General features: G+C 42.2%; 1 protein-coding gene across 1 annotated transcript in view; it reads left to right on the forward strand.

Moving 5' to 3' along the window:
- LOC124554850 (F-box/LRR-repeat protein 2-like) overlaps nucleotides 1-27989 on the forward strand; it is a 275820-nt gene that overhangs the window by 172048 nt on the left and 75783 nt on the right. The window contains 1 exon segment of the mRNA XM_047128517.1: nucleotides 17858-17941. Coding sequence (XP_046984473.1) covers nucleotides 17858-17941 — 84 coding nt within the window.

The following is a 27989-nucleotide window of genomic DNA, read 5'->3' on the forward strand; positions in this document are numbered from 1 at the left end:
ATATTTGGTTAGCTCCGAAATCGCCGGGTATTTGGCGGTTACCAACATTGTGGCACTTGCTTTACTTTCCGAAAGCGCATAAATTCTCATTATACCATAAAAAGTATTTAGCGTAGTGGTATCTTGCAAGGAGACCTTACGGACAGCGATCTTCTGTATACTTAAGGATTTGACGGTCAATGCCCGGACATAGCTTCCTAAAGCAGTACTGTGACCTAGTTAAAAAAAAAATTCGAAAAATTCTGCTTTTAAGATCTCAAAATCTCCGAGCTTTTAAACAGAACCTCCTGGTACTACGTGGGTAGTTTTCGTGTCTTCTAATCGCAACGTTGCTGGTTCCAACTTCGCTATTCTCGCGTTTATTTGTACACTACTGGCCATTAAAATTGCTACACCAAGAAGAAATGCAGATGATAAACGGGTATTCATTGGACAAATATATTATACTAAAACTGAAATGTGATTACATTTTCACGCAATTTGGGTGCACAGATCCTGAGAAATCAGTACCCAGAACAACCACCTCTGGCCGTTACAACGGCCTTGATACTCCTGGGCATTGAGTCAGACAGAGCTTGGATGGCGTGTACAGGTACAGCTGCCCATGCAGCTTCAACACGATACCACAGTTCATCAAGAGTAGTGACTGGCGTATTGTGACGAACCAGTTGCTCGGCCACCATTGACGAGACGTTTTCAGTTGGTGAGAGATCTGGAGAATGTGCTGGCCAGGGCAGCAGTCGAACATTTTCTGTGTACAGAAAGGCCCGTACAGGACCTGCAACATGCGGTCGTGCATTACCCTGCTGAGATGTAGGGTTTCGCAGGGATCGAATGAAGGGTAGAGCCACAGGTCGTAACACATCCGAAATGTAACGTCCACTGTTCAAAGTGCCGTCAATGCGAACAAGAGGTGACCGAGACGTGTAACCAGTGGCACCCCATACCATCACGCCGGGCGATGCGCCAGTATGGCGATGACGAATACACGCATCCAATGTGCGTTCACCGCGATGTCGCCAAACACGGATGCGACCCTCATGATGCAGTAAACAGAACCTGGATTCATCCGAAAAAATGTGGATGGGTTGGGCATTCATCAACGCGTTTAATGTCCCCACAGCCAGAAAACCAACGGATTCAGATCCGATGAAAGGGCAGGCCATACTACAGGACCTACTCGACCACTCCATTGCATATGAAACGTTGCGGTGAGGTGCTGTAGCACGATGCGTGGAAAACAGGGTGGTGTCCCATCGTGCGTAAACCGTCGTCTTTCTGCCAGGGCACCATTCTGCAATAGTGCTGGTAATTCACCGTACAGTGAACTGCAACAGTATGACGACCTACACTACCGAATACTACACACATTACTCGTCACAAATTTAACGGCCCATATGTAAAGAGGTATCGGTTTCCTGCCGTAATTATAGGAACCTTTCTTTTAGATTTCACCAATACCACGTCCTCTACGAATAAGTGACACAGTTTTTTAAGCACCGTGTATATGATTTTTCGCTTAGCTATAAATTTCTCATTTTTGTATCAGATGTTGTTTTGAAGTGAATATTTGCATTTTCACGCGATTGCTAAATTACGTGTCAACAATCATAAATATTCTCGAAGTATGCATAAATAATGATGCAAAATTGTTCTAGAGCATTTTATTTTCGGTCCTGGCTTATATAGTCTTCTATTGCAAATATCTTTGTCAAGATTCGTTCGCCGGCTGCGGTGGTCTAGCGGTTCAGGCGCTCAGTCCGGAACCGCGCGACTGCTACGGTCGCAGGTTCGAATCCTGCCTCGGGCATGGGTGTGTGTGATGTCCTTAGGTTAGTTAGGTTTAAGTAGTTCTAAGTTCTAGGGGACTGATGACCAGAGATTTTAAGTCCCATAGTGCTCAGAGCCACTTTTAGATTCGTTCGACCACAGGAAATGACTACGGACAGCAGCTCTGAGTAGAAAGTGCTTTGTCTCCTATCTTGGAGTGCATCTTTTGTAAACTGTTGAATCTGTCAACATGTCTCGAAATCTCAGTTCAAATTTAGGCAGAGCGTGCGTTGTCGCTTGTTAGCTCAAGAAGTTGCCCGCCGAACTGCCGTATTTCACAGAGACGTCATTCGAATATTCAGCGCTATCAATAAACGTAAAACATTGAAGATCTGCCTCGAAGTGATCGTCCGTGGTCGACAACGCCAGTCGATGTCCGCTGCCGTTTTGGAAGTAACTTGGAGAGATGTGTGGGGCAGGCTTTAGTATCACGACTGCACTACCTTGCGGGCAGCACGCCAAGTAGGATGCAAGAGTGTTAAAGTGCTAGGAGTGGAACAGAGCAGCACGGTATTGATTGTTATCCAGCTGCAGACTGATTGCAAAGATGTGCACTCTAGAACTGACTGCCTGTACTGAGAGCTGAAACAAAACTTTACCAAACTAAAGTGATTTTTAGTTTCGTCAATCTTATTCAAAAAACTTTAAGTTGATAAAAAATGAGATTGATAAAAAGTGCAAAATGGCTTAGCAGGAATGGCTAGATGACAAATGGAAGTGTATAGAAGTCTGTATATTTAGGGGTAAGATAGATAACGCTTACAGGAAAATGAGAGGTATTTTGAGAAAGAACAAGCAGCTTTATCAATATGAAGAGCTCAGATGGAAAACCGGTACTAATCAACGAAGGGAAAGCTGAATGATGGCAGGAGCGTATAGAGGGGTTATACAAGGGAAATCAAATCGAAGGCAGAACTGTAAAAAGGCAAGAGGAAGTAGATGAAGATGAGATAGGAGATATGTTACTGTGAGAAGAATATGACAGAACACCGAAGACCTAAGTCGGAACAAGGCCCTTGGAGGAGTACGCGATATTCCCTCAGAACTACTGATATCTTTGGGAGAGCCAGCCATGAAAAAACTAATTCCACCTGTGTGAAAGATGTAAGACAGTGGACATACTCTTAGATTTCGAGAGTAGTCTAATAATTCCAGTTCCAAAGAAAGCAGGTGCTGTCTGGTGTGAATATTACCGAACTATCTGTTTAATATATCATGGTTGCAAAATACTGAAAATAATTATTTACAGGAGAATGGAAAAACTGGTTGAATCCGACCTCGGGGGAAGATAATTTTCGTTTCCGGGGAAATGCTGGAACACGCGAGGCAATACTGACCCTACGACATATCTTAGAAGATAGGTTACGGAAAAGCAGAGCTATGTATATAGCATTTGTTGATGTGGAGAAAGCTTTTGACAGTGTTGACTGGAATAAACTCTTTGAAATCCTGAAGGTAGCAGGGATAAAATACAGGGAGCGAGAGGCTATACGCAACATGTAGAGAAACCAGACTGGGGTTATAATAAGGAAAGGAGTGGTTGGGAAGAAAATGGGAGAGGGTTGTAGCCTATCTCCGATGTAATTCAGTCTGCATAAGTCAGCAATGAGTACAGGAAGCCAAAGAAACATTTGAAGAAGGAATAAGTTCAGTCCTCCATTATTCCATCTCCACCTTCCCCCCCTGTCTGTCAATTTCTTTCTATCCCTGTCTCTGTCCATTTCTTCCTTCCCCCGTCTCTGCCCAGCTGCTCTTTAATTTCTTCCTTCCCCTTTCTCTGTCCAGCTCCTCCCCTTCCGTCTATCTCTTCCTTCCCATCTCCTCCTCCCACTTTCTCTCTCCACATTATGACCCCTACCCAATAGGAGGTTACTGGTTTGTGTGTGTACATATGCGTGCGCGCGTATGTACACATACAGGTATATGCATGTAACTTTTTCGAAGACTGCTGTAAATTTATTTTAATATTCAGTATTTATTCAGGGATTGTATAGCATTTACGTTGACATACGCTCACATTCGAGGTGTTTCCAAGTCTTCGTCAAGAGTACAAGAAAACATGACACGAGGATGAAGTAATTTCTCTAAATGGTGATTAACTATTAAAATAAATTTACAACAGTCTTGGAAAAAGTTACAGAAATGAGTGATAAACTATACAACTCGTTGTTATCCTTTAAACAAAAGTTGCCATGACCAAACGGATGTAAAAATATCGCGCTTCTTGGTCACAGGACGTAACAGCGGCGCTGCTCTGTACCCAGTTTTCGTCTGACATAGCAGTTATGTTTTCTGATGCTGGAGGTGGAATGGACAAGAACACAACCAGTTTGTTTGCATTTCCTCTAATAAAACACACTTGCAAGTGTATATAGGGGAACTCGGGGCGGAACGGGATACTTAATGTTTAACAATTTCTATAAAATAAGGGAACACAAGGAAACACTTCTTAAAGTGATGAAAAGAAAAACTCCTTGTAGTGTAACCTAATGTACCTCGTTTTAAAATCACTTAAAACAATACTTTTGCATTTTTTACAATTTTTCAAAGAAAGTCTTGCATATTTCCCTTTCCGCCCCACCCACGGGGCAGAATGGGATAAGTGTATTTTTTGTTAAATTATTGCATAAACGTTGAATTTGAATCACTAATATCGTTTTAAACTATGACAAAATGTTGTATAACAGGCAATTCAGACTAAGGAATGTGTAATTTAAACAATTAAAAAGTCAGTCTTCAAAATAAGAAAATATTTTAATGTCATTCTGAAAAATGTACAATGCTTAATAACCACCAAACCACTAACTACTAGCCCTTTCGACAATAGTCACAAATCAGTATTTCCTCTTCATCTTCACTGTTTATGCCAGCACATGAATTGTGTGCCCACTCTGGCATGCGACCCAGCCCTCATTAGAAACGGAGTAGAAGTCGCCACAGTAGAGACACTCAGCATCCTCTCTCTCTGACTCTCTCTTCTCCATCATCTTCTTCCTTTTATTTTTCTTAAGGTCTTTGATGTCCTCTATTTTGGTTTTTTTGGGTGTACAGTTTGATGTTTTTGCCTTAAGTTGCACTGCACCTGACGTCTCTGTCCTGACATTGTTTATATTTGTGCACCCTCCTCCTTTCTGTCGGCCTACATTACGTGTGACAGCATTCTGCAGTTCCTTCTTATAAGGAGAATCTGTTAATACGACGGTTTTTCCTTTTCGTCTTGTAGTCCGACGAGTATTTTGACAGATTAGTGGGACTGGAATGACAGCCTCGGGCGATATCTGGAAAGCTGAGTTGTTCGGCGATCATAGCTGGTTGGAAGAGTCTGGCATCCATGAACATCCAGGCTGGGTTTGCTTTCTACTTGCATCAAAATATGACGGGGCAGAACGGGACACTATTCCATTCTGCCCCGTTCCGTTCCGCCCCATGAGCACTTTCGAGGTTAACAACTTTTATTGAGTGTAATAACTGACGTATTTAAACGCATTAAATAACTAAAGTATAACAAATGTCATGCACTTTAAGGGAATGTGTCATTTTAGGGTATACAAATAACAATTGACAGCTTACCTGGCGTTGAAATTCACCAAACGTTAGAACAACGCAAGCGGTAACCTGACGGACAACAATTCACTTAGATCTCGCACTTCAAACTAAATCAGAATGGCTGCCCTTATTTCCCTTCCATTCGTAGAAATAGTTACATGCCCATACAACAGGTTGCAACACTGTCCAGTCTAGAAAAGAGCAATTTCCCATTGTGCCCCGCTATCCCGTTCTGCCCCGAGTTCCCCTACTACATCACTTAGTTTTCATCTTACATTGTCCACAGTCTCACAAAACACAGCTTCGTTAAATGCAATCAGAACCCGACGGTCGGTCATTTTGCGTTGTCAGTGTTGCTTTACAACAGTAACCTCGTGTACTCAACTTGCGTACTAAGTCACGTCTAGCCTTACACTCCCACACTCTCCAGTGAGAGTGAACGAGTCGATGAGTATGAAACGGCCGTTCTCAGACTCGTCATATTCGGGGAACTACAGCGGGAACGAAGGGAGTTCATTTAGCACTGATGTAACAGCGACGCCTGGATTTGTAAAGAATGCAACCCGCAAAATCAGTCACGAACTCGCTCTGTTTCTGTTCTCTACATAGGACCAGACAACATATAGCGGCAGAGCCGCTCCTGAAGCTAACATCTCGTGTCGGTCTCTTACCATCGCGTGAGGGCCACACAGTCCGATGTTTGGATTACCCTATTTAGCTACAGGAAATTAAACAAATCGTGGGTGTACCGTACGCTGAAATGCAAAAGACGAACAAAATACAACAGATGCATATCGTTTCTACACCATTCACTACTGTAGTGAAGAAACTACATGGCCCAGCCAATTACAGTGACTACCAATTCTGTTCGACCTCAACGTGCAGTAGTCACTCTCAGATGGCAGGTGGCAGCGGGCAGCACTAGCAGTGGAGGATACATAAAGCGTGCCCGGGGACGAGGGAAACAGTGCAGTCATTGGCGTATTGCAGGAACGGAGCGATTTGCGATTTATCCAACGTCCAAAACGACATGATCATTGGCTTTCGGGCCAAGGATGGAAGCGCTTCCGAAACGGCAAAGTTCTTAAACTGTCCGCGTGCCGCTGTAATTAATTACACGGTGCATGACGGAATGATGCTCTCAAAAAAGATCACCGAGGCAACTCTCGTCCACCACTAGCCACAGATGACAGGGGTGAACGACGACTGTGGAGGTGTGTGCAGGAGAATAGACGTGCAACTGTTGAGCAGCTGGCCGCCCGGGTGAACCAAGCTGGATGCTAACAGTGTGTCCTAAACGATCGTTCAGCGAACACATGTTGCGTATGGGCCACTGCAACAGGCGCTTGCTCCATGCACCCGTGCTGTTGTTCCTCGACGAACGTAATATGGTCTGGGGAATGTCTTCGAGTGATTCCGTCAATCTGGAAGGCACAATGGTTCAACACAAGCATACATCTATTCTTGGGGACCATATTCACGCCTTCGTGCAGTTTTTTCTTCCGGCACGATGGCATCCACCAGCAGGATAATGCAATGCGTCACAAAGCTCGCAGTGTACGTGCGTGGTTCGAAGAACACAGCATGAGTTTACCGTACTCCCCTGATAAGAAACTCGCCATGGATCCTCAACCGAGAAACGTTGGCCACAGCAGTGGAGTCGACGCGCCTCCACATCCCTGTCGGTACCTTCCAGAACCTCACTGACACTCTTCCTGCACGTCTTGTAGCGGCCCGCGCTCCAAAAGGTGATTGTTCAGGCTTTTGAGATGTGCTCATATTAATGTGATACGACGATATAGTACGAAGAGTCACTATGTTTACCGAAACAGAGGCGAGCAGGATAAGTATTAACAAAATGTTCCTGCAAATACACTGTAAGAAGGCTCCACCTACAAAACAGGCCATTTAAACTGTAGACCAGGATTTACGGTGAATGGGACCCAAAGAGATTAAGTTCTGTGCAGCCTCTAAAGTATTGTTACTCGATGCTGCTTAGGGTACGTTTACACGGTCCGTAAAAATTATATAATGCCGACAATGTTGTACGTCAACGTCGCGGTCACTCGAATTGCAGCCACATGTACGGCAATGTTGCTGCCCAGTGCTCCCAAAAAATGTTTGCGAGCCAGAAGTGTTGACACGAACCACACAATGGCCGCGATATGGACGAAAGCAAGGTAGTGGAAGTGAGTGCGGCTCTCCTGCATTGGCATTCCACAAGTAAAAAAAGTAGAAAGCAAAAGAAAAATTAGGCTTCGTGGACGTGTTCCTTCTTAAGTAAGCGAAATGGTTCCGAAACTTTACAGCGTGAATTGATACTGGATACATAGCTGTTCCTGAATGCAGAACACGATTTGTTAGAACCAAATTGGCAACTGTCCTTGAGCTAGTGCTGATTCTTACGTAAATCTGACGTACCTCTTTACAGTGCACGTCAAATCTATATGGCTCTGAAAACTATGGGACTTAACATCTGAGGTCATCAGTCCCCTAGAACTTAGAACTACTTAAACCTAACTAACCTAAGGACAGCCGGCCTGAGTGGCCGAGTGGTTCTAGGCACTTCAGTCTGGAACCGCGCGACCGCTACGGTCGCAGGTTCGAATCCTGCCTCGGGCATGGATGTGTGTGATGTCTTTAGGTTAGTTAGGTTTAAGTAGTTCTAAGTTCTAGGGGACTGATGACCTTAGAAGTTAAGTCTCATAGTGCTCAGAGCCATTTTTTTTAACCTAAGGACATCACACACACCCATGCCCGAGGCAGGATTCGAAAATGCGACTGTAGCGGTCATGCGGTTCCAGTCTAAAGCGCCTAGAACCGCATGGCCAAATCCATATGCCTCCTTACTTTGGTGTAAGGACTCAAGGAATTCACTAAAGTAGTTTAAAATAATAATAAAATGTTAATGTTTAATAAAACATCAGTACCGTGAGAGAACTAGTAATTCTGTAAATGCAGTACATCTAGCGACCAAAATTGCTGGGCGTGAAAAGTAATGTATACAGACACCGTAATAAAAAAGTTGGTAAATTGCATTAGACACACTTTTCGAAGCTTCAAAAGCCTTAGACATTATAAGAATCTTTGTGGAATAAAATTATGGTTCAGTATAGCATATCTTCTACTACGACGGCAACAGCGATACTGCCCTTTTCAGTTTCATATATACAAAGGACGTTCAATAAGTTGTACAACACTTTTTTCTCGGCTAATTTCAGTTAAAAAAGTGCGGAATTTGTGGTGGGACATCATGGAATATTCCCGTTTCAGCCCTTATAGTTTCATGAAGTCCCGATTGGGTGCCAGCGTTATACGGAGTCTCCAAAATGGCGTCTGTGACGGAGGTGCATTCAAGCAGAGAGCCGTCACAGAGTTTCTTCTGGCGGAAAACCATAGCACCGCATATGTTCATAGTCGCTTGCAGAATGTCTGTGGAGACCTGGCAGTGAACAAAAGCGCCGTGAGTCGTTGGGCGAGGCCTCTGTCATCATCGCAACAACATGGCGCAAACCTGTCTGATCTCCCGCGTGGCGGCCGGCTGCACACAGCCTTGGAAGTGCGGACATTCTGCTTCGAAGTGATCAACGGATAAAAACGAACACTTCGTTGCTCAACTGAACTTCTCTGTTGGAGAGGAGCTCACGAAACTTCGTTAGACTGTTCTTTCTCATCCCTTCTACAACTCGGATCTCGCACTTTCCTGCTCCAATCTCTTTGGCCCAATGAAGGATGCACTCTGCAGGAAGCAGTACGTAGATGGTGGGTAGGTTATAGATACACAGGAAGACACTGGCTCCGACGTCGACCAATAAAGTGGTACTATGCTCGCATACAGGCCCTCCCAGTAAAGCCGTCCCATTTAACGGAGATCATGTTGAAAAATAGTGTTATTGTAGTCAGAAGAGTGGGGAATAATGTGTACTGCAGTCCTGAATAAAACAAACCTGGTTTCAGAAAAAAAGTGTGTTACTTGTTGAACGCCCCGCGCGCGCGCGCGCGCGCGCGCGCGCGCGCGCGCGCGCGCGCGCGTGTGTGTGTGTGTGTGTGTGTGTGTGTGTGTGTGTGTGTGTGCAAAGTTTCGGACGATTCAGATTTCGTAGTAGTACTGTAATCATAAGCGAAAAAGCCATAAATACAACTTCCGTGTTTTCTGTAAAACCGACGGCGAGGAATTTTAAAATATACTATGTAAGGAAAAGCCTTGCCGGAATGTTAACACCGGTTCCCGTCAGATCACCGAAGTCAAGCGCCGTCGGGCTGGGCTAGCACTCAGCCCTTGTGAGCCAAACTGAGGAGCTACTCGATTGAGATGTAGCGGCTCCGGTCTCGGAAACTGAGATACGGCCGAGAGAGCGGTGTGCTGACCACATGCCCCTCCATATCCGCATCCAGTGACGCCTGTGGTCTGAGGAGGACACGGCGGCCGGTCGGTAGCGTTGGGCCTTCATGGCCTGTTCGGGAGGAGTCATTCTAGATTTTTTATGTAAGGAGAGAGAATATACAGGGTGAAAAAAAATTCGCGCACTCCGACTTCGCAGCGTGATTCCTCACATACTAGCAATACAAAAATGTCTGTCACAAAATTTCGTCCTGTGCATATTTCAAGCAGTAAATGGACGTTAATGATTGGCAGTCTGGCAATACTGTAATCACGTGTACGGTAACTACCTCTTTCAGGAAACAGTAGTAGTGCTATAAAGTTAGTGCAGTGGATAGCAATTTGGGTTAGCATGCAGGAGCTCGAGGGTTATTTGTTTTTATTTGCTAAAAGCAATTTGCTTGGTACGGTATCTGGCGTCTTAATCGTCATACACCGAATACAAACATTTCGTCTACAAAACATTCACAGTTACGTTCTACACACACAGTAACAGAAGTACAATGGTTTTCATTGGTCAGCTTTTAAGGAAACCTTTTGCATGTCTTGGAAGCGAATTGTTTCGCACCACTGCACCTACTAGATTCGAAACTTGTTTTTTGTGTATCCTGCCACAATGGTCCCATCGATTACTACCAGCAATTATTCTTGCCACGTTCAGGTACATTACATTCCGTTAGGGCCTTACGTCATTGATAGGGCTAGCAACGTGCTTTGCAAATAATTGCGGTGGAACCATTACGGAATGGCACACAGAAAACATGTTTGTAACGTAGTAGATGCAACAAACAATTCGCGTTCGCGACGTGCAAAAGGTTTCTTTAAAAGTTGGCCAATGAAACGATTGTATTTCCATTTCTGTGTTCATAGTACGTTATTGCAAATGTTTTGTAGAAGACCCACTGTAATCGCTGTATGACGATTAAGACGCCAGATACGGTACCACGCAGACTACTCTTAGTAAATAAAAACAAATAAGCCTCGACCCAGAATCGACCCCTCAGCCTCCTGCATGTGGCCCCAAAACGCAATCAACTGCACAACACTACTTTGTTTGTTGACAGAGATAGTTACCGTACACATGATTACAGTGTTGCCAGATTTTCAATCTTTAATGTCCATTTACTGCCCGAAATATGTACAGGACGAAATTTCATGAGAAACTTTTGTATTGCCAGTATGTGAGGAACCGCGCTGTGAAGTCCGATTGCGCGAGTTCTTCTTTACCTTGTATATGGGATAAACAATTTACAACCCATTCTCTTTCTTGTAGTCGGTTGTAACAGAAAACTTGTACGGTGTCATCTAAAAAAATGTTCAGCCTATATCCGCTCGCATGTTCATTAGAGTATCGAGTGCAAATTTGAAGTAAATCCGCCAAGTTCTTTCCGAGATTTTTGGTAACAACGTTAAACGACGACTTGTATTTATATAGTGGTATAAATATGATTTTCTGCTTTGCTCTGCTGTGGTCATAGATGTACATATCATATTCATGGATAACGTAGCTGTCTTGTTTGCCTACTTCTATACTTCCGTAGCCAACAAACAAATCGACTGCCTCAGCGTAACACACCATCTTTTGAACTGAAAGCGACATCCTATGGTTTCATGCAACTCGGCGCTGCAGCGCTGTTTACGTGAGAAAGAGGAAGCAAGGCTGGAGACGAGAGAGAGAGAGAGAGAGAGAGAGAGGGGGGGGGGGGGGGCGGAGGGAAGCATATACAGACATGGACAGAGACAGATGCGTCTCGGCCAAAGGAAATATTCTCCATCCTTGGTGGTCAACACCGGCAGCGCCTCAGCAATATGTCAGCAACTTCCATCAGCGATATTGGCCAGTCATACCGCCGTGTAGGCAGTAAAACATGGCCTATGGAAACGCACCTTTACAGGCGTGAGTAAAGCAGTCAGTTGGCACATAGATTAATCATGGGGATTTGGAGCAACAGCAAGGGCCGTGACACAGAGAAGAGCTCAAATTTGACTCTGTTGTTTAAATATGTTGTATACCAAAAAATTTGATATACTTAAGCAATTGAAATATTTTGCACTGATATCTGAGGGAAGAGGAAGTATTGGACATTAGGTTTTACTGATTAACAAAAACACTCATTTTAACGTATTTTTTAAAAATTATTTGTAGAAAGGTACATTATAGTTTACACCCGCTCGAGAGAAATGTCAGGGGAATGAGACGCGGCAGTGGAAAATAACGGCGTGGCACCTAGCCTGTAGGTGGTACAGGCTAGCGGTTCATCTGACGATCGCGTAAATCACGTATGTAATTTACGCCTTGTAAACGACGAACTTAACGCTCTATATTACAGTCTTTTTCTAAGACCCTCAGTACGTACGTGGCCCCGCGGCACAAGGCTTTCGCCAGCGTGGGCCTGACTGCCGGATAGCCGAGCGCCTTAACGCTCCGCTTCCGGGGCCGCGGGAGGCGAGCCTGATCCGGTTCGAATCCGTTTCGTGGATTAACACCGAGGCTGATGATGATCCGGCCAGCCTGAATGTGGTGTGTAGGCGGTTTCCCACATCCCACTAGGTGAATACCGGGCTGGCACCGACGTTCGTCTTTAAACACACGCTACGCAAACCATTAATAAACATTCCCACACTTGCACAAAGGAGTAATGTAGACGCAGGCAGATGGGCTACACAGATTTCGTTCTAGTGCGGTGAATAAGAGCTTCATGATATCAGAGGTTTAATCACGTCAAACCCTTAATTAATTACTGTGTTTCGAGGAAAATTTTCGTTGGTTGGGGAGTAATAACAGCCAACTACCTTCTACCAGGGATGTCTCGTAGCGTCCCCCACCACAGGAACAAAACTGTCACCTGGTCACTATCAACTCAGAGGAAATTAGTAACTAGAAAATCACGGAAGTTAGCTCAAAACAAAAGTATTAGCGTACCTAGGTGATATGATCTACTTCTTCTCTCGTTCTCGCCTTGGAGACACACAGAAAATCGTTGTAAATATTTTAGCTGAATTAATTCGCTAAACAATATATCACACTTCAGTTAAGTATCCCTATTTGGCCTCAGAATTATAGAACTTGGCCACGTCATTGTCTCCGTCGTTTCCTCAAACCACTGAAGGCAAATTTCGGGATGACTCCCTTGAAAGGGACACAACCGATATCCTTGCCCATCCTCCCCCAATCCGAATTTGTGACGCGTCTAATGACACAATGTACACAGGACTAGCCTTCATTTGTAACTTTCAGCACGTCTAAATATGTCAGTGGGTTGGTAAGTTCGAAATGGTTACAGTACACTCTGTGTAACTACTCTGACAGGTACGTTCTTCTCCTCTTCTGTGCCTGTCTGTGAAAACAACATAGCGCTGCTTGTTGCGTACGACGCAACCTACTTAACGAGGCGCTGTTCGCAGAGGAAACCAGTCTATTCGAGGCGGATATTTCGACATAGTAATAAACCAGAGACAGTAAACCACAAGCGTTAGCCGTGTAGCAACTTCCGCTTCCGCGCTTCTCCTTCATCAAGCCCCAGGCGTATCAATGGATACTCCTTCCGGATTAAGAGGACAGACGGTTTGTTTGCGCCGTGGTATCCAATGTAGCACATCCCCCAGAAGACTAGAAAAGACGGATTCACGAGGAAAACTACCGTGACTACGGAGAGTACTAGCAGACAAGCCAGAAGCTGTAGGTGAGGAGACTAAAGGCCAATTCACACTGGCCGTCACGTCACGTAAAAACATTCTGCATTTCAAATGGCGGCATCCATATTGGCCATCCCGTCCCTTCACGGCACCGTCAAGGTATCTCGGGAAGAAAGTTTGATGGTTGTTGTCCATCGGTTGTTGATCACGGACACCCCCTCCCCCGCCCCCCAAGCTCATTTTCTCCCGATACACGGTCTAATACACTCTTTTTACCAGGCTCTAGCTAAGAATGTTCGATTAACATACTCGTAGATTACGAATGTGTGATAAGTTAAATGAAATGCTTGGAGCGTGTACTTCGCTTGTTGGTTTCGACGACTTTTCTCCACCAGTTCAATGTTCATTGGGGTGATATTACCTGTTTCACTGCAGAAATGCCAGGAGTCAATGTGAAAATCCGATGATGTTAAATAGTTTACCAACACATAGTTTGCATTTCGTGTTAATGTTTATATTGTTCCAGAACATTCGTTACCATGCACAGCTGACTTTACATCATGTTCTTGGAGTAACTGAAAAACAACTGCCACTCTACTGCCATTACCGAGCTCTTAAGCTCACTGCTTATGTAGTTTCTTAACAGTGAAAGTCCTTTGAAAGTATTGTTCAACAAAGACACATTAATTGAGTTAAAATTGAATTTGATTGTTTGATAAGAAATTACAGTTACAATTTTTGAAATAATAAATGACTGATTATAACAAATATGATTTCTAAAATTACTTTTGAAATTTAGTATCGAAATTCTGCTTGAGAAATACTTGATACGAAATAATTAATATGACGTTAATTACAACAAGAATTTTGATGCTAACATATTTTGGAGTACTTTACATAATGCTGAAATTGATTTTGAGGTTCAAATTTTACATAATAATCTCGTTTTGACCAAATGATCAAAATAATATTTTATTTATGACAGAAAGTCATAGAGCTCTTAATTACAGTATTAAGTACAATCAATCTGATCTGAGTTTTTATGGAAACATGATCTCTTGAGAGTGAACGTGGCTTTCAGTGCATCAGTTAGCTAGAAAACTACCCAAAACATTAACTTTGACGTTTTATGAAATAATTGAATTTCGACAGTTTCCCATTTGATGAATGAACTTATTTTTAACACTAACATTTCTACGTGATTATTGTCTGATAGTTACACAAATAAAATAATTAGTTTTTCTGTAAATTTTCAAAATTGATGATTACAATAAGATACTTTTCCAATAATCAAAGATTCATGTTGATTGTATTTAAATGAGCTGTGGTTTACTAAATGACTGTGTTACATTTTAGCCGGCCGGGGTGGCCGAGCGGTTCTAGGCGCTACAGTCTGGAATCGCGCGACCGCTACGGTCGCAGGTTCGAATCCTGCCTCGGGTATGGATGTGTGTGATGTCCTTAGGTTAGTTAGGTTTAAGTAGTTCTAAGTTCTAGGGGACTGATGATCTCAGATGTTAAGTTCCATAGTGCTCAGAGCCAATTGAACGAAGCCATTTGTTACATTTTATGTACTTCGTTTACAGTGCTACTTGATACAGTATAGAGCACAAAAAGTTGTATTTTAACATTTGCCATACTGTGAAATCTGTGTTGCATAATACGTAAAAGCGTGGTATCGAATACTTCATGTAATGGTCCCCACAGTATGTCCCAACGCAACGGCCATGAGCAGTTTCGTTTCATCGTGGTTGATATCAGTTATTTGTTGTTCCTTATTTGTTACAAATTGTTTCGTTTCGTTATTTCTTTTGTTAAAATTTATAATAAATGGCGAAAGATTAACTGAGGCAGTGAGGTAACAGTCTGAAATTGTACGAGATGAGCATGCTACACTAACTGCCGTCTGCTGCATTTAAAAAGTGGATTTTTGTACATCCCGGTACCATATTTAATATTTTACAATGAAATGGACTGTAATATGGCTGCAATCTGAAGTGAAAAAAGAACTGTGGGTAGAATCAGATTGATTAGTGGGTGGAATGTATTTTAATGTTGTGAGACATTTGTAGTATTCATAAAGAACGGGACTGAAACCTTCAGACTTTGCAAGTAGTTTGCTTAAATGTGTGTTTGTGGCAGGCTTATTTATTGTTAAGTAGCTCTCTGGATTGTGTGTGAAACAGTTTTGCAAGCATCAGTGGTTAATATTTGTGTGGCCTCACTAGCTAAACTCAGTAAAAACAAGGCACTTAAACTATTAAAAGCCAAATACAAGATGTAAAGAAAACACACAAATCTTGAAGGGAAAGTTATTACGGGAAGTATGACCATTGTACAAAAATGTGTACTGAACTAGCAAATAAACTTAACCTTAACAGACCAATTTTTCACGGGATGTGTTGGCAGCTCGTAACACTGTGTTCCTTTTAATAATTCTGGGTGCCATTCGACGCAACAGATGAAAAAATCTGATGCTTCGACTTTGTAAAATATAAAATGCAGATTCCTCTTCCTGGAGCTCCTTGTATAGTGTGTGAAATTCCACTTCTGTACTAAAAAATGACATTTTTCGCACCCAAACTTTTTTTTCGTGGTTTGCACTTCTCATTTCCTTCTCTAATATACAAGTAATCCAAGAAAGCTACGAACCATTTGAGTCCAATAAATGCACATTTTATTACAAATGTGCACTCCAGCAGCTACGTATGTAAACTACCACGTTGTGTTTGTGCACTTCACTCATAAAACCAGTTGAAAATCGTCTTGCGAAGATCGCCATGCCCGCGAAATAAACAGTTGAGGGCAGCCATGCGAGTTGAGCTACCGTGACGTGAATTGACTTGACGTTCCGTGAGGTGATGGACCGTGTGAGTACACATTGACGTGTGGGTGCAGTGACTGCCAGTGTGAATTGGCCTTAATGCGGAATCCCAAGCCAGGGCACTCCTTTAGAGGCCCTGTTTCTCACTGTGACTCCCGGAAGTAGTAAGCATCCGACACCAGGGCAGTAAGTACACATCATGTTGTTCCTTCAGATCGGCTATAGAATGTGATGGTGTAATTCACTCATGCTTAACTGTCTGCTGTATATTTTGTATGTTTCTACTCATGTTTTAGTCGTAATAGCAAGACAGTACAATTGAAATTACAGACCGAGGTCTCGCTACCTCTCTTTGTCGCGCTACACTTTACGGTGTGTGGCAGAGGGTGTTTCTGGAACCAACATCTTTTCCCTCCTTCCTTGTTCCAGTCACGAATGGCGCATGAGAAGAATGATTGTCGGTTAAGATTCATACGAGCTCTAATATCTTTGTTTTTGTCATTCCGCGAAATGTGTGTGGGAGGAAGCAGTATGTTGCTAGACTCTTCTTCGGACTTAGATTCCCGGAATTTCAACAGTAAACCTGTCCGTAATGCACAACGCCCTGTCCGTAATGCACAACGCCTCTCTTGTAGTGTCTTCCACTGAAACTAAACGACCCCTTGACGAAACGCTCCGCTCTTCGTTGGATCTTCTCTATCTCTTCTATTAGTCCAATCTGATCAGTGTTTCAAACTGTTGAGCAGTACTCTAGAATCGGTCGAACAAGTTTTTTGTTTGCCCCCTCCTTCATAGATGAATTACATTTTGTTAAGATTCTTCACGTGAATCTCCACTTGGAATCTACTTTTCCTGCAGTTAGTTTTATGTGGTCATTCTCCTTCCTGCTATCGTCTTCTGGTGTAGCAATTTTCCTATGGGCAACATCATTACCCGCGAATGTCCTCCAACGTTATCCATTAAATCATGATTGTATATTGTAAACGGTAACGGCTGTATAAGAATCCCTAGGGGTACTCCTGAAAATACCCTACACCTATCGGAAATTGCCTTACAAATGACGGTTATATTCACTAAAAAACAGTGCGGAACCGTATCGAATGCCTTTCGTAAGTTAAGGACCATGGCACGAACCTAGGCGAGTTTTTCGACAATGCTTTGGCTCTGGTGGACGAAGAGAGCGTGGTACATACTGCCAGTATATCTGGAATAATTGGTTTTTCGCTGTCACTTTTTTACAGCCGGCATTGTAACTTTATTACTGAAGCTGAAATGGCAAAACTGAATTACCGCCCGTTGTAATTGTTTTAACTCGCCTTCTCGCTCCTGCACTTTGCTGCTTGATATTCAGCATAGGTAAAATATCGTTTTTAAAATTTCCCTAGGTAAAAATAACGCTATTGTTATTACTTAAAATGGCGGCACATTGTTATTCTAGTGTCAATATTAATTTCATTTCACCAGATTGGAGCATTGTCTACAGATTTCAGATGTCGATTGAAATATTGCCTACAGAAGTGTTACTTTGCTGTTGAATTTCTGAAAGAAAGTAATAATAATTAATGTTGACTTGGAGGTACATGTTTGCTGTGTGACGTAATATCCTTATAGTGGGGAGGCTGTTGCTTTTTGTTACGCAGGGTGTGGCACGGCGGTGGTGGCTGCCCCTCAAGAAACACCCACCAAATTTCTGTGTGTGTACAATGAAGCAGAACTACATACAGGTACATCTCAGCAAACTAACCTCGCTTGAAACTCACATTGCTTGGATTTTGCTTAAAGCTTGACAGTTTGCACAGGTCGTTTCTGTCAACCTGCCGTACAATGGTATTCCACGAGACAGGGCAGCCTATTAGTTTTCAAGCTTAAATTCCGTAGATTAAAATTACTAGCAGGCTGTTTTAGTTGTACAGTCTCTTTGCATATTCCTAGCGTAAGGGCTCACTGTAATCCACCTACACATCTACACATTCATAGCTTTCAGTACAGTGGCACTCCAAGCGTAACATGCAGGGAAGTGAAATAGCGTTAAAAACTGTAAGGAGAAACCAGTTCAATATAGGATAGGTATTCGTTCATAAACAAGACACTTTGTTTGTGCTGCAATGACGACATTTGTTATCCCGAACCCTTTCAATTTGGAAAGCGTTGTGATGGGTGTTCGGAAACAACATACAGTTTCGTTTTTAATTATGGTCGTAGATTTCATACAGAAGACGCCCAAATCTTTTCCATAAACGAAAAGATAGTTACGGTTAGTTTTGCATTTTCTGGCTCTTCCTGTATTCTCAGTCTGTGTCTGTTTCTAGGTTGAAAGGCGCACTTGCACCTTATTTACGAAACTTTTCGGGACATTTCCATCGAGATAGATCGTTTTTTGTTCGGAGTTTGTTATGTGTGCACTATGGATTTAAACTCTTCGCTGGCAGCCTGGTAAATAATTAACACAAGACCTTTTTAAAATGTATAATATCGATACAAAAAGTTGCCTATGCTATTTCAGAACACACGCTGAAAATGCATTTAAAATAAAAAGCAAAAAGCGTCTGGATCAATAGATATCATCACTGCAGCACTATAAAAGGCGTCTGGTGTATAAACAAATATGTAGTTACATAGCTGCTGAGGAAACGATCACGTTAGCAAACGTGTTGAAAGCCGCCGTAGTTGATGCGTAGTAAGGTTTCGCACCCGTCCGCGGGGAGATAAAACACTGACCTCTCAGCCTGACGGATTTAACGGGAGCTAACATACGTTGCGAAAGCCTTCATTGTATTTACATTAGGATTTGTATAACACTTCTTGCAAGTATGCATAAAGAAATTTTCATCCACTTAATGTAAATCTACGCTTTTTATTTCGCATATTTACTTCTAGTTTCGGCAACCGATATTTTATAATCTGCATTTGACACAAATACTTACAGTGATGCCGACTATGCACAACTTCACAGAAGGCTACGATTCCACATGCACTAGATAGCCAGTCCTTTTTTTTTTATTTGTTTAATATTTGAACATAATTCGTATCACAGAAGCGACTACTGTGTCGTCGGCACATGTCCAGTAGCTTTGTTCGTTGGTTTATGGACGTTCTTTGAATCACAATACTTTTGCGTGAAACTTTTTTAAATTTTTTTAAAGTGCTAACAGGAATATTCTTTGCGCATTTTCGTATCAACTAGTTGACAAAAATCGTTGATATCGTTTGCGTATTGTGTCGGTAAACAATCTCTAGTGTCAATAAAATCCGTTAAATACTCTACTGCGACCTATCAGAGTGATAGTGGGGAACACCAATTACATATTGCATTTGTGTAGGAGAATTCTCAAATGCGAACTGGAAATTCCTTGAAGGAATGATAATCGAAATCATCTACGAAAGAGATCCCTTATAAAACACTTGTCCGAATGGTTTAGCAGTGTGGGTCTGTTAACTAATTGAGAGAAAGAGAGAGAGAGAGAGAGAGAGAGAGAGAGAGAGAGAGAGAGAGAGAACTATTTGAATCGTAACACACTTGTTCAACTATTACAAAACCTCCTAAGAAGCTCTTTACAATTTCAGAGAAAAGACGCAGGATGCAAATCCTAACTTCTAAAAATCTGATCTTAAACGTCCTGAAACGACCCAAGGAATAGGACTTCCTTCCACGCAACTGGAATCACTCAATAGAGGAAAGTCCACTGGACCTGACGGGATACCAATTCGATTCTACACAGAGTACGCGAAAGAACTTGCCCCCCTTCTAACAGCCGTGTACCGCAAGTCTCTAGAGGAACGGAGGGTTCCAAATGATTGGAAAAGAGCACAGGTAGTCCCGGTCTTCAAGAAGGGTCGTCGAGCAGATGCGCAAAACTATAGACCTATATCTCTGACGTCGATCTGTTGTAGAATTTTAGAACATGTTTTTTGCTCGAGTATCATGTCGTTTTTGGAAACCCAGAATCTACTATGTAGGAATCTACATGGATTCCGGAAACAGCGATCGTGTGAGACCCAACTCGCTTTATTTGTTCATGAGACCCAGAAAATATTAGATACAGGCTCCCAGGTAGATGCTATTTTTCTTGACTTCCGGAAGGCGTTCGATACAGTTCCGCACTGTCGCCTGATAAACAAAGTAAGAGCCTACGGAATATCAGACCAGCTGTGTGGCTGGATTGAAGAGTTTTTAGCAAACAGAACACAGCATGTTGTTATCAATGGAGAGACGTCTACAGACGTTAAAGTAACCTCTGGCGTGCCACAGGGGAGTGTTATGGGACCATTGCTTTTCACAATATATATAAATGACGTAGTAGATAGTGTCGGAAGTTCCATGCAGCTTTTCGCGGATGATGCTGTAGTATACAGAGAAGTTGCAGCATTAGAAAATTGTAGCGAAATGCAGGAAGATCTGCAGCGGATAGGCACTTGGTGCAGGGAGTGGCAACTGACCCTTAACATAGACCAATGTAATGTATTGCGAATACATAGAAAGAAGGATCCTTTATTGTATGATTATATGATAGCGGAACAAACACTGGTAGCAGTTACTTCTGTAAAATATCTGGGAGTATGCGTGCGGAACGATTTGAAGTGGAATCATCATATAAAATTAATTGTTGGTAAGGCGGGTACCAGGTTGAGATTCATTGGAAGAGTGCTTAGAAAATGTAGTCCATCATCAAAGGAGGTGGCTTACAAAACACTCGTTCGACCTATACTTGAGTATTGCTCATCAGTGTGGGATCCGTACCAGATCGGTTTGACGGAGGAGATAGAGAAGATCCAAAGAAGAGCGGCGCGTTTCGTCACAGGGTTATTTGGTAACCGTGATAGCGTTACGGAGATGTTTAATAAACTCAAGTGGCAGACTCTGCAAGAGAGGCGCTCTGCATCGCGGTGTAGCTTGCTCGCCAGGTTTCGAGAGGGTGCGTTTCTGGATGAGGTATCGAATATATTGCTTCCCCCTACTTATACCTCCCGAGGAGATCACGAATGTAAAATTAGAGAGATTAGAGCGCGCACGGAGGCTTTCAGGCAGTCGCGACCATACGCGACTGGAACAGGAAAGGGAAGTAATGACAGTGGCACGTAAAGTGCCCTCCGCCACACACCGTTGGGTGGCTTGCGGAGTATAAATGTAGATGTAGATGTCATCTCACACAATGATCTTGACGGCAAAATAGCAGAAATTCGGCTTGCATGGAGGCAAAGCAACAGTTGTTCTTTCCGTGCATCACGAAGGGCTGCTTTTACAAATCCATGGCCCTGGCTCGATAAGGAATTCTAAAAATACACTATCCGTTTATCCTCCTCTATACACAGTATGTTTTACGCTAACAGTGATTACACCGGTGACGGGTGAGAGATTAACGACGCGTGTACAGTGTCTCCCGCGCATCATCCAGGAATGGAAGAGTAAAAGTTTCAGGTAATACCTGTTACGCACCGTGGGTTGTATGTACACGTAGATGACCGTGGTCGACGATTTTTATTAATTTTACCCACATTTCGATAATAAAGCTGTCTTTCAACATACTATGGAGCAATGCTGTCACCTAAATTTAGTGACTTGATAGGGGCCAGAGGTGACGTGTTTCTCTATTCTGTAATCAGTCTGTTTGAATATTCAAAAACCTTAAATTTTTGATCTCAAACCATTGCCCACGCACGCGGTGAAGGCAATTACGAAAAATTATATATACAATTCTTACTCAATATAATACAGAAAGAATTCATGTCGCGAAAGTATGAAGCTCTAAAGAATGGTATGTACAGTCTGGGACAAGTAGCTTTTTCTCGATTAGATTCAACTAGAGAGGTTGGTGCAGCGTATGCCCCGAAAATGCCAAGAAACAGAGCTTAAAGGCATGTAAGTGACATGAATTTACGCCGTTGTCAAGAATACCTGTTTACTGCGGCTAATGGCTTGATGATTATTTGATTCCCTATAAAAGCCATGTGCAAAATGCTTTCGTCCAGCGGTTACCTTCAAAGGATAGACATTAAGTTTCGTGTATCACTTCCAAGAAGACGACAATTGAATCGGTGACTACGAAACTTTGTGAAAGTGTTAGTCTTTTTCCACATACTCACCTTTGAGTGACACATTTTTGCCAGTGGTGGATGACTTGGCGCAGCCCTTAGTTGTGGAAGTCCGCAGTTTGGCTTTTCAGGAAACATACAGCCTGGATAATCACCTCGTCATTGTTCTGGAAACGGCAAGGATATCTTCATCCAGGGAAAGAGGAAGAAGTTCAAAGAAGGGCAGCTCGTTTTGTATTATCGCGAAATAATGGAGTGTGTGTCGCGGATATGATATACGAATTGGAGTGAACAAAGGCGTTTTTCGCAGCGGCGGAACCTTCTCACGAAATTTCAATCCCCAAATTTCTATTCTGAGTGTGAAAATATTTTGTTGGCGTTCACCTACATAGGAAGAAATGATCATCATAATAAGAGAAATCAGAATTCACGAAAAGTTTTAAGTGTTCGTTTCTTTCCGTGCGCTGTTCGAGAGTGGAATGGTAGAGCAGTAACGTGCTTCTATGAACCCTCTGCCAGGCACTTAATTGTGAACTGCAGCGTATTCAGATGAAGTCACTGTGTGACTTGTTCCGTGCAGAATGAACTAGGGCGTTGTCGCAGAGCAAAAATATCCCCTTGGACAGCTTCCCGCGGTACTTCACCTTGACAGTCTCCCATTATCTCGACAGGAGTTTTCGGTATTATGCTCCTAGGAATTTTTGCCTCTTTTGAGCTTAATCTGTTAGCACCACATCATGGCAGTCCCAAAAAACACTTTGCATCACCTTACCTGCTGACGGTAGAGTTTTCGCTTTTTTCGGCATTGGTAAAGCCACATGTTTCCACTGCTTGATTGGCTCCTCACTTATCCATGGTGGTTAGGAATCTGAAGAAGTCATCTGGATTGACCTGACACAGCTGCAACATTTCTGCTGCTGTGTGTTTTTGAATGGATGGGAAGAGTAGTAAGCCAGCGGCGACTTCGTTTGTCACATCAAAAATAAAGTGCAAGATGTAGAAACCCGGTCTGTGATGTTCGCCGGTCGTCTAGCACGAGGGCAATTCTCTGTTCTTCACAGAGAGAGAATCTGCCACTTCATTCTTCTCCATGCAAACTCGTTTCACCATACTGGAAGCGTCTGCCTACCGAACCCCATTGTCATGTGAAGGTACATTGTTGCCGTACAGTTCAACCAATTCACCATGATGTGTTTGAGCGTTGTTCACCTTCAAATACAGAAAACGAATTACGGCACCATATCCCACTTTATTAAAGGGCTGCGCCATTTTCAGTTGGTTTATCTAGCGGCGTGTCATGGCAGTGTGGCACGGAGAATTCAGTGTGTACCAGGACTGAAGCAAGTATACAGGGTCGGTTCGAGAACATTTTTCCCACGTAAGCGACTTACCGTATGTCCTTCCCTCCCGCCTTTTCCTCGTACATCTTCACCCCTGTCAGTTTTCGCTACTAATTGCATTATGCACTGTCTACAAATCTTGTTAGCACCAGTTAGTTATAATTAAAGTGAAGCTACTCACGGAGGTCCAGTGTTGGTTGCAGTTTTCGTATGGCGGCGGAACTTGGTAGATATGCCAAGCGAAGCAATTTACTCTGGAAAAAGATTGGTTCCAATTTTGACCACCAGGTGCAAATCTGACGCTGTGCGGCATCTCGTCGACATCTCCGATGCCACTGTTGAACAAATTGTGTAAGCGGCTGTTAATAATAAAATGACCATTATCCCTTTCTCACTTTTTTGACTTCCTTTGACCATGTTCCGTTCCTAATCCAGTATATATGGATACATTTATTAATGTCTTTCTTGCATTCACAGCACCAGATTTGCACCTGGTGGCCAAAAAATGGAACTATTATTTTTCCAGTGTAAATGGGATCCACATGAACACAATAGAATATCTACCAAGTTTCGCTGCCATACGATAATTACAGGCCACACTCGATCACTTTCAGTAGCTGCACTTTAATTACAACCACCCGGTACCTGCAAACAAACAAAACGTTCATTACATAATTTTATTTATTTCGAAGTGATGATTACAACTCTCTGACAACACCTTGCACGAGCCTTCCGTGACTTCCTTACGTTAGTGAGTTTCTTTGAAACAGACTCGGCCATTTTTCTGACTGTCTTTGTCAGCCACTTGCGGAAATGTGATTAGGATTTAACGTCCCATCGATGACGAGGTGATTAGAGATGGAACACAAATTAGGTATGTGGAAGGAAATCGGCAATGACCTTTCAGGGAAACTGCCCCTGCATTCGCCTTGAACGATTTAGCAGAATGAAAATAAATCTCAATCTAACCAAACAGGGATTTAAACTCCCTCTGTAGATGAGTCTTCAGTGCGTCTGACTGCCATTTGGGAGACGCGGGTTCGATTCCCGGTATTGCCAGGGAATTTTCCTTTCTCCAGCCTCGTAAGGGCAACTCAGGATATTCTCGAACGATTAGTGGCAATTCCAGAGTCAAGAAACACAATAACGATCGGGAGAGCAATGTGCTGACCACATGCTCCTCTCCATACCGCATCCAATTACGCCATTGGCGGAGGATGTCACGGAGGTCGGTCGTGCTCGACTGGCCCTTATGCGGCCAGAATGTGGAACTTCACCGTACTTTACCTCCCGAATACAAGTGCAATATCGTACTGCTAAGTCTCCCTGTTCGTTAGTCACTTGTGCTCTGTCTCTCGTGACCATGAGGACGGGTACATTACTCTCCCTTACTCAGAAGTTTACACTCTTTATCGCAGTTTACACTGTGTAAATTACATATGAATCGAGAGAAAACTGTGGTTTGTTGAAACTTGAAGTTTGCATGTCAGGTTTTCTCGAATGGGTAGCGAAATTCCTTCGATACATTTCATACTCTGTAAAACAGTAGACAGTCCCGCACTCAGCGAATGGCAGTCAAAACATTAAATGAGACATACATCCTCTTCATGTGCCACGAGAGTGCATAAATATGCTTAAAAGAAAAAAAAACTAGCATTTTGCTAGAACATGCCGAAGCCGTTCTAAGCGTCGTCACCATACATTCGTACACGCTCACTTCAGAATTCCGTCTCTCTCTCTCTCTTTCTCTCTCTCTCTCTCTCTCTCTCTCTCTCTCTCTCTCATTATACATTATTCTTGGTCACTTTGCAATACATCAGTGCTGTGGTACAATATATGTACTTATTTATCTGATAAATTCCTACACAGTAAATCTCGCTAATGTATCTTCGGTCTTGTGCCGTCATAGGTAACGCTGTTGATGTCGGCTGATGACATGTTTCGATTCTGTGGCAGTATTATTCTTTTCGTCTGTTCTGCAGATTGTTCTTAGGTTTCAGAATTCTAATCACTTGATCGACGCAGAATAATGTATTTTAATTTCAGAATAGTCAAGATGCTTGATATTTGAAGTATGGCGTCTTTTTTCGCAATCTTTTTTCAGAAAGAGGTTTTGACACCAGTGAGAACGTGGAATTGTCATTGTCGTTCGCATTTTGAAATTCTTATGGGAGATTCCTCAGATTTTCGAAACTTTGTTCAGATACAAAAAAACACGAGTGGAACATATCTGGTAATAATAATAATAATTATTATTATTATTATTATTGTTATTATACCAACTGTCTAATAGGAAAACCCAAATACGTTTCAAACATTTTGTAGTGGGCACAGTAATGGGCGCAATTGAATGAGCACATTTGAAACCTTGATTTCTGAGGCAAGGTCCTTTAAACTTCTTTCAGCCAACTCTGTATGATATTAAAAGTATTTTTTTTTTCGCAGGATATCTGTAGGATTAAAGTATGCTATGGAGAATGTTAGTGTACTGCAGGTCTCTTTTTTTTCTGTTCTCTGCATTACAGTCAGAGCTTAATTTTCATTTGTTCTAGACTTACGCTTGACATATCCCGCTATTATTGCTGCACTTACTTAGGTTAAGTTGGCCCTAATGGCTGTTCAGTTTTTCCTCGTTTAATATCGATGACTTTCTTAACAGTAACAAATGCCAGTGTACAAACTGGAAGCCTCATTAAACTATTATTGCTCACTAACAAAATACTACATTTTAAAGTAGTGACGCTAATAATACTGAATTAGATACATACTGTAATTCCTTGTTACGGAAAGTAAGTTTTGCCTAGGGTAAGGCATGCTAGTTGTTTCCTGATAATCTAAGAGATAAAGAAACATGTTTACAGTTTTTTTACTGGGACTGTTTGTGCAGTTAAAACGCACACTTTAATAACAGATATATTATGATTACTAAAAATATACTTAAAAATCATCCTTATCCACATTCTCGAAATGAAATAATCTCATTGACTTCGGCAGCTTGCGTGAATTATTTAATAATGAAACTGACGATGAAAATTGATGAACTACATACATTGAGTCTATGAGAGCCTTTTTTTTCTTTCCTTGGTAATGTCTGCTTCCCTAGCAACTGTGTTTCACATTACTTTGGCACCTTACACCAATGAGCAGATTGCTTTATAACTGCGTATTTTAAAATTTACTGAGTTGGCGTGAATATGGATGATGCCGTGGGACCTATTGGAGTGACAATTATTATTACTGCTGACAGAACAAGTGACTTAAGAGAAATATCATTTTACGGGAAAAAGCTATAATTGATAAATGATGTGTAGGATGGAGGTAGACTATGGAAATCTTATGTAGAACCTAGTTGCCGTATGTATTCTCCATTTTATGTTAAAAAAATTAGCAGCCAGTGTGTGGTTGTCACGAAGAAGAGGAGAATACTTTTATCACATAAATGCTTATCCTAAGAGTAATGTGCAGCTGTAATAGACGACTTTTTTTTGTAATTTTGTGTCGATCATATGCTGAAGATAAAAGTTTTGAGTCTGTACAGTTTTAAATGATAGTGCTTTCCAAGAGAGAAAGAAGTAATAATATACCTCAGAATTAAGGATGTGGAAAATCGAAGCAATTGTTTATTAAACTTTATTAATTCAAGGCGGTTATACAACCTTACTGAATTAGAAGAACTGCTCTTTCTCTGACGAAGTAGCGCAGTGGTTACGGAACGGAACTAGCATTTGCGAGACAAACCAGACTTCGGTTTTTCGCGATTTTTTCCTAAGTCAAGTCGATTAACTCCCGTAATCCCGGGGGGCGGGGAAGGGGGGGAGAGAGACTTTATTGCCCATATTTTGAAAATATTGTAATCTTGTCATTTACTTTATATTTTAAAATTTTGAAAAAATATTTATTGTTTCTAATGAATTCTCCTACCTGATTACATGAATATTTTAAATGTTTCACGTAAACTTAAGCCAAAAATTTAACTCTTAAGTACTGGTAGTGGATGCCACTTTCCCCAGTGAGTCATATTCAGTTTTTTCGTGTTCAGCACCTTACATAGGCATATATCTCTATAAAAGGATATTGTGAGTGAAAGTCAACAACAATTGACGAAATCTGCATTTTTAAAATTCTTCTCAGGTTGGACGTAAAGTACCCTCTCCCCCTTTGGTGTTGCGAGTTACGGAAAATTCTTTGGTATTGCTAGAGATAAGGCGAATAACAAAATGATTTCTTCGGGAAGGACACAACCGAATTATTTCCCTATCCTCGAGTAATAAGAACTTGTGAACCGTTTCTAATTTTCTTGGCATCAATGTGAAGTAACACACTAATATTTCTTCGTTCGGGTGAATTTCCTGGGAATGTGACTGCTGAAAGTAAATTATGGATTATATACCACCTCCTGTTG

Source organism: Schistocerca americana, chromosome X, assembly GCF_021461395.2.
Source record: "Schistocerca americana isolate TAMUIC-IGC-003095 chromosome X, iqSchAmer2.1, whole genome shotgun sequence".
NCBI lineage: Eukaryota > Metazoa > Arthropoda > Insecta > Orthoptera > Acrididae > Schistocerca > Schistocerca americana.